We start from the raw sequence: 7,866 nt of genomic DNA on the forward strand, positions 1-7,866 counted from the left end.
CAAACCACGTCACCTGGGATCACCTGTGTCACCAAAGTCACAACCATCTCCCATCTCCTCAGTTTCCACGTGCAATGACCTTCCTGGGCCTGGCACAGAGGAAGTGCCTAGCACCTGGATGGGTGTGCTGGACAGATGGTCGGGCAGGCAGCTGAGTGGGTGGGTAGGTGGGTGGATGGGCCAGTGGGTGACTGATGGGTGGATGGAGCGATGGACAAATGATGGATGGATTGACAGATGGGTGAGTGATGGATGGATGGACCAAGGGGTGAGTGATGGGTGGATGGACTGAGGGTGAGTCATGGGTGGACGGATGGGTGGAGGGACGGATGGGTGAGTGATGATGGGTGAGTAATGGGTAGATGGACAGATGGGTGGATGGACGGATGGGTGAGGGATTGGTGGATGGACAATGGACAGATGGAAACAGGTCCCACATACCCTCCATGTGGGTTCACAGCACATCAGCATGGTTGGAAGCCTCAGTCCAGGGACCTCACCCCTCAGGGCACTGAGTCCCTCCTCTGTGGTGTTCACGCCTCGGCTGGAATCTCCGTGCATCCTTGAGGCGGATGGTTTGTTGTCGGAGAGTTCTAATGACTTCCCGTCACTTGGCCCGCGGGATTCTTTCCACCCAGTGCAGCAGGACCTTTCTGCTGGCCGTGGGCTGAGGAGTGCTGTGCCAGGGCGCCTGTGCGGGAGGCAGATGGTCACTGTCCCCTCCCCATCCCACACGTGGTGTGGCCTCTCCCCTGGCCAACCTCCCTTGGGCACACTCTAGTTCTTTATGTTGTCCTGAAGTTTGGTGACAGGGTGGCACCCAGTCCTGCAGGTGAGGCCCCATGGCAGGGCGTGGTGGGGTCCCATGCAGAGGGCTGGCCGTGGCCTTGGGCCGTGCCACTGTGACTTTGCAGACAGTCTGGAAGTCGGCGGCAGGAGTGGGAAGAGCTCTGCTATGGGGGCCAGCAGGTCGCTGTGATCAAGTTGTGTCCTGGGACAAGCCACTTGTTTCTTCATCTACAGGACAGGCATATCCCCTTGGTTAGAGATTTGGGGAAGGTTGGAGTGGCTTACACACAGCCTGGAGCACGGTGGCTCATCGCAGCTGTTACGTAAATGCTCTTTTCACTGTGACACCTTGTTATGCTTTGGTCAGATAAAGGGCCGGTCTTCACAGGCCACGGCCTCATAATTAACTTCAGAATGCAGCTTAGTGCTGTCGTCCTGTGTCTGAGGGAGCCTGGGGCTGCGCCCAGCAGTGGGGTCTGCTGTGGTGGTTGTGCCTCAGGCCGTCCTCCCCATGGCTTGGTGTCCCAGCTGTGCAGACGCCATGTCTTCCCGGGCCCGGCTCACGCTTGGACAAGCACTTGGATCTGTTGTTGGGGGCCATGGATACTCAGTCAGCACAAACCCACCCTCTAATCCGTTTTGGACGCTCAGTCGGCACAAACCCACCAGCTGATTCATTTTCTTCTCCACAACTTCGCATCTTGATCATGCAGCCATTCGTAAAAATGTAGCAGGTGCTTTGCTGAAGTCCACGCACACACATGCTGCTCTGAGCTTTCCCTAAATCCTCCGTTTTAAACCTTATCATACAAAGAGGAACTACAGATTCCTTATTGTGATTTTTTTCTAGTTATTGCCAGTTTTATTTTTTAATATTCCAGCTGAGAATTTTGCATCTGATACATGCTCCATGGACTCCTTCTGGGTGAGAGCAGCACTATGGTGGCCCTGCCCCCCTTGGGTCCTTCTTCCCTCGTCTTGAAGAATGGCAGGTGCTCATGGCTGAATAGCTCTATGGCCTGGCTTCATTTCATCCTGTTTTCTCTGTCTCCTGGTTCCATCTGGCAGTCCCCGGCTGGCACGGTTCCTTCTCTGCTCCCAGCTGTGGCTGAGATGGTTCGTCAAGTCCGTGGCTCAGCCCCACACTTGTCTCCTTATCAGACGGCCGCACGGCCACTTGCTTAGTGGTCTGTTCCAAACACACTTTCTCATTTTTTTGAGATATGGAGAGGCTGGAATTTTAATTCTCAAATCCTTTAACTTAACCAACTCTTTGCGTTCTGGTTCCTTTTTGCTCAACAATTCCACCTTCAAATCATCTCTCTTCTCCCATTTTGCTGTCAGCGATCAGGAGGACCCAAGCCGCTCCCCCAGCATTTTGCTTAGAAATCTCCTCAGTTACGTGTCTGATGTCATCACTCTCAAGTTCCACCCTCCCAGAACACGAGGGCGTGAACACAGGTCCACTTTGTCAAAAGGATGGCTTTTTCTCCGCTGTCCAGTAGCACGGCCATGCTTTCTATCTGAGAGGTTGTTAGAACAGCCTTTGCCACCCGTGCTCGTGCCACCGTTCTGTTCAGGGTTACGTAGACATCCCCTAAGACAGGCCTTCTCTGCGGCTCTCCTCCTCTCCCGAGCCCCCAGCTTTGCCCTTCAAGGGCATTCACGCCAGCCAAGCCGCTTCCAGCATGCACCCCCAAACCCCTGCAGCCTTCACCCAGCACCCGGTTCCAAAGCCAGTCCACATTTGAAGGTCCTTGTTACAGCAGCAGCTACTTCTCAGTCCCAAGTTCTTAGTCAGTTTGGGCTGCAATAAAATTGTACCATAGGCTGGGTGGTTACAGACAGCAGGAATTCACTTCCCAGCATGAAGGCTGAGAAGCTCAAGATCAGAGTGTAGTGACGCTGGTTTTGCTGCGGACCCTCTTCTGGGCTACAGCCCGCCAGCGTCTCATCGTGTCCTCATGTGTGGAAGGGGCGAGCCAGCTTCCTCGGCGTCTTTTATAGGGGCGCCCGTCCCCTGCCCAAGGGTTCCACCGTCACGCCTCGTCCCCTCCCGAGGGCCTCACCTCCGGACGCCATCCCTTGAGGGTTAGGATTTCAACCCATGGATCTGGGGCACATTCATTCTATCGAGATGGGCACAGCTGCAGGGCATTGGTGCTGGCTCTGGGGGTGCGTGCCCAGGCGCTGTGAGCAGTGAGGCAGAGACGTGCCTGGTTCAGGTGCTCGGACTCAGGTGGCGCAGGGCCCTGCCCCGGCTCGGGTTCCATGGCCGTCCGCGGGGGGCGAGGCCCCAGAATGGCCTTCAGTGCAGTGACGTGGTCCGGTTAGGACAGTGGCTGCCGCGGGAATGGTTTCTGTGTCCGTCTGCGTTTACGAGCGGCGGCCAGCCCTTTCTTAAGGCGCTTGCGTTGGAAGGACGTGTGCTGTGGGTGGGGCCTGCAGTGATGCAGCTGTGTGGAGACGGGGCCGGTGGCCGCTGGACCCTGGGCTCCTGCCCTGTGCTGACCCCTCCGTCCTCCACAGAGGCCTGTGGGAGCAAATCCGTGTACGACGGCCCGGAGCAGGAGGAGTATTCGACGTTCATCATTGACGACCCCCAGGAGACTTACAAGACGCTGAAGCAGGTCATCGCTGGCGTCGGGGCTTTGGAGCAGGAGCACGCCCAGTATAAGAGGGACAAGTTCAAGAAGACGAAATATGGAAGCCAGTGAGTGCCGCTCCCGTGCCTGCCCTGGACGGCCAGCGTGGTGGGCGGGAGGGTGCGGTGGGTGGGGCTGCAGGGAACTCCTGGGTGAGGCCGCCTGTGCACAGGTGTCCGCCTGGTGAGGAGAATCCCAGCTGCACCTGGCTGGCACCTGGCGGTGGTCAGTGGACGTGGCCCAGCGCTGCTGGTCCCTCCTTCGGAGCAGGTGCTGCCTTTGCTCTCCAGGACCCCAGCCAAGGTCCGGGGTGCCTCCCTCGCCTGCTGCCTCCCAGCCTCTCTGCTATGCTGGCCTCACGTGCTCTGGCAGTCTCTAGGCCCAGGCCTTGTTCTGCCTTGGCTGAGTGGCACACCCTCTGCCATCTCTCCAGGCCACCCATGGTGTCCAGGAGTAGGGCCAGCTCTGGACAAAACCCACTCTTGTCTCATGAGGCAGGTGCGGCGAGGTTGAGTACGTTCAGCCTAGTCACAGACTGCAGGCTACGTGGTGCTTAGCTAAGCTCCACTCCCCCTCACTCCATGAAACAGAGGGTTGTAAGACCCTCCTGAATTGCTGGAAGATTGACTTAAACTATGTAAAGTGCTAGACTGGCTCTTGGCCTGGAGTGAGCAGGTGTGTCTGTGTCACTCTCTCCATCCAGTGGGTACCCAGGGTCCACCATGGCAGAACCCACCACACAGGCTTGTTCAGGGGTGGGTAAGCCCGAGAGCCTTGTGTAGCTGTACAACCTCCTCCTCACTTTCACCCTCCTGCTCGCTCCTCTCTTCTGTCATCCCTCCCTTCCGTCCTCCCTCTCTCCTCCTCAACCCTTCTCCTTCTCCTCCCTCTCTCCCTCCCTTCTTAACCCTTCCTTCCTTCCACCATGCGGGTCTGGTCTGGGAAGGGCAGTGGTGAGGCTCCAGGACAGTGACAGGTCCTGTGGCTCTGACTTGGACCGAGTTGCTCAGGGGACTGAGCCTGCAGCACCTCCTGAGTGCTGTGACTTCACCTCTGACATCAATCATATCAGATCCCTCTCGACATTCTTCTGGGGAGACAGCCCCGTTTGCCTTCCAAGTATGTTGCCTCGTTGATATCATCAGGTTCATCCACCTCATGGCTGAAAGCCAGCAGGTTGAAAAATGCGTGAAGCATGATGTTGTTTGTTGTAGCAGAAGGTGCACACGAGGCACACATGGTACGAGATGCACAGACACGGGAGAAGGTGCACACACGGAGGAGGTGCACACAGGGGAGGAGGCGCACATGGGAGGAGGTGGACACACATGGGAGGAAGTGGACCCAACACGTGGGAGGAGGTGCCCACGCCTGCTGAGTGTCCCAGCACAGGCGGAGAGATGTGTCCCTAGAGCGCATGCTCCACACACTTGAGCAGTCTCTGCAGTGCAGATGTGCACGTTCTGCATATGTGCCACGGAGTCTACGTGTTCCACGTCTGCGCATGTATTTGTGCTACACATGTGCTGCAGGAAGAGACGTGCACATGCACTTCCACGCCTGCCCGCGCACACATCAGAGGCTCGCGGGTGCCTCCAGGGCACTGTGGTCCCTTTGGCTCCTCTGCGATTCTGTTTTTTGTGTGGATTGCAGGGCGAGTGGTCACATTTAGGAACAGGAAAAGCTCCCGTAGCGCGTGGGTGAGCGCCAGGCAGCGGGGGCTGTGCCTCATTCCCTCCCCCGCCCCCCTTTTCAGGGAGCACCCCATCGGAGACAAGAGCTTCCAGAACTACATCCGGCAGCAGTCCGAGACCTCCACTCATTCCATTTAAAGTCTGCGGGACGCGCCCAGTGGCGCCAGTGAGCCGCCCGTGCAGAGCTGCAGCCTTTGGGAGGGAGAAGAGAAGGAAAAGCGCAGCCAGCACGTGAGATGCAGCCGCCTGGTCCATGGACAAGTGGTGCTGGGGCTTCCCTCTCCCAGAACCGCCGCCACCGCCACCACACCCCCCGCAGAAAGCCCACCTGGCCTTGTGGACCGTGTCGTCCTTTGGTTCTATGCTTTTGGCTCTTTGTTTGTGGGGTTCTGGGGATCAGCTGAAGGATCAGGAAGTGGGGGCTGTGCTCTAGCCGCAGCCGGCCTCGGAGCCGCGGCCCGTCCAGTCGGCTGTGACCTGCACCTCTGGCCGTGTGTGCATCTGTCTCACGTGCACGTCTGTCGTGCGTGCACGGTGCGGGTGGCACTGGGCTCTGTGGCTCTGTGCCCGGGGGGCCTGCTGGCCCCGTCTTCGCTTTCCGCTTCATCACATTGGGACGTTCAGAGCATTACTCTCCCACTGTGCCTGCTGTCCAGGTGGCGTGGGAGGCGGCCTCCCTGTTCACTTTTGAGGTTCGTTTGATTCCTGGCTGAAGGGTCAGTTTTGTGGCTGGGAGGTGCAGAACTACACGGAAATCCCAGTCTGAGGATGTCCTTGGTGCTTGGGGGATACGGGTTCTGTCCACAGAGTCCCCTGGAGGGAAAAGTGTGGGCTCCAGCTTCTCCAGGTGTCTGCTGAGCCCACAGTTGAAGCCCCCATTGTTTTGCTGTTCAATGGGGGTTAAAATCAGAATTAACATTGGCCACCCCCTGTGGAAGTTTGAAGATTTTTAAAATAGAAAAAATGTGCATTTTTCAAGCTGTTTTCTTTATGTTTTTTAAGGACCATTTTTAATTAGCTCTTTGATACAAAGTAATTCAGAACGTCAAAACCTATACCCACGAAAGGGAAGGCTGCCGGGAAGGCAAATGGAACAGGAATGAAGCCTGTCTCAGGAAGGCCAGCTGCAGGTCCTCAAGAAAATCAAAGAAGGGAAGAAATTCTGAGCTTGAGGTGCAGGGGCGTCAGGGGTGCAGACATCCCTCCAGGGCCCGTGGCCAGTGTTGCACCTGCGTCGCGAACCCCCAGATGCTGTGCAGGGCAGGGGCGGGGCTGCTGTTTTATTGGGGTGGGGAGCATCCTAAAAATGGGGTCCAGACAGACCCCTCCAGACCTCACACTGCCGAGGAGGCCTTTCCCACAGGGCGTCCTCCCGGGATGCAGACGGCAGGTGTGTGGGAAGTGCCGTTTGAATACATAGCACGACGTATCCTTGTACTGACTTCTCCGGGTTCTTGTTTGAAAATACTGTAGTTCAGACTCTTCATCTCGATGGCAGATATGAACTTTGTTGTCACAAAACTAGTGGAGGAAAATGTTGTAAAAATAGACTTTTGGACACACAGCTGTTGGGGCTGCAATTTTTACCATGGGTTTATAACTTAACATTTCTGTTTATAAAATACTAGTGATTTGCAATGTATTTTATTGGCCAATTAAAACAGATGTTTTATTCTTTCTGAGGACTGGCTTGGTTTTCCAGGGGTACCCACTGGGAATTGCACATGTGGGCATTGGTGGGGGTACAGGGAGGAGGGTGGCATCTGGGGAGCAGGATGACATTGCTGATGCCAAGTGACGTCCCTGGTGACGGGTGACGCTGCTCTGACAGGTGGCAGTGCCTTGATGACAGGTCACATTGCTGATGCCAGGTGACCTCTCTGGTGACAGGCAGCGCTGCTCTGACAGGTGACATCGCTGGTGACACCCCAGTGACAGGCTCCGATGACAGGTGACATCGCTGGTGACAGTTGACATCTCTGGTGATGGATGGTGCTGCTCTGACAGTGGCATTCACCTGTGTTGCCTCGGGTGGGAGTCTGGCCCCGTGATACCCTCAGGAAGGGTGTGGGGTCACACAGTGCTGAGGGCTGAGGGTCGAGTGCTGCCAGGGGTGCGGCTGGAGATGGTGTCCACACAGGGAGTGCCGGGCAGACAGACCACCACGGGCTGTCATCTCCAGGAACGTGGAGGGTGTGGTGACTTGGAGGCCCTGGGAGGAGAGAACGGACTGCCCCTCCAGGGAGGTGGCTGCTGTACCTCCAGGCAGGAAAGGGTTAAGGGGGACTCTGGGTGAAGACTCCATGGCTAGGGACAGCTGATGCATTTCCTCACTTCTCTATTCCTTTCCTTGCTCCATTTGAATTCCTTTTTTGGTAATTTTATTGTGAATCAGCTCTGGTATAAGAAAAATGAGGAGGTGTGGCTTTGGGGACACCAAGCCAGGCCTTTCTCCCAGGGAAGGGTGAGGCTTGGTTCGGCCTGGCCGGCCTCCTCAGTCTGTGGTGAGGTGTGGGGTCTGCCCCAGTCCAGGAGTGGCTGTGTGTGGTGGACGAACCCCTGCAGGTGGGGGCATCCTCCCTGGGAGGCCAGCCGGCCCTCCTGGAGCCACACTTCCCAGCAGGGCTTCAGGCAGTGTTGGGAGCCAGGGGGCTCCTTTCACACTCTGGGCACAGCTGTGCTGGGGTCAACCCAGGAGGGCCAAGGTCAGCCCCTCCAAGGGGAAGTAGAAGGGCGAG

The 7,866-nt window shown here is 56.9% G+C and overlaps 1 protein-coding gene across 3 annotated transcripts in view; it reads left to right on the forward strand.

Annotated features, from left to right (window-relative positions):
- The window catches only part of RASA3 (RAS p21 protein activator 3), a 122,129-nt gene extending 115,319 nt beyond the window's left edge, over positions 1–6,810 (forward strand). For all 3 annotated transcript variants that reach the window (XM_033177109.1, XM_033177107.1, XM_033177108.1), the window contains 2 exons: positions 3,319–3,502; positions 5,191–6,810. In XM_033177109.1, coding sequence (XP_033033000.1) covers positions 3,319–3,502; positions 5,191–5,266 — 260 coding nt within the window. In that variant the 3' untranslated portion in view covers positions 5,267–6,810. The remainder of the gene's footprint in view (positions 1–3,318; positions 3,503–5,190) is intronic.
- Positions 6,811–7,866: the final 1,056 nt, after the last annotated feature.

This window comes from Trachypithecus francoisi, unplaced genomic scaffold (genome assembly GCF_009764315.1).
Source record: "Trachypithecus francoisi isolate TF-2019V2 unplaced genomic scaffold, Tfra_2.0 Lachesis_group18, whole genome shotgun sequence".
Lineage (NCBI taxonomy): Eukaryota > Metazoa > Chordata > Mammalia > Primates > Cercopithecidae > Trachypithecus > Trachypithecus francoisi.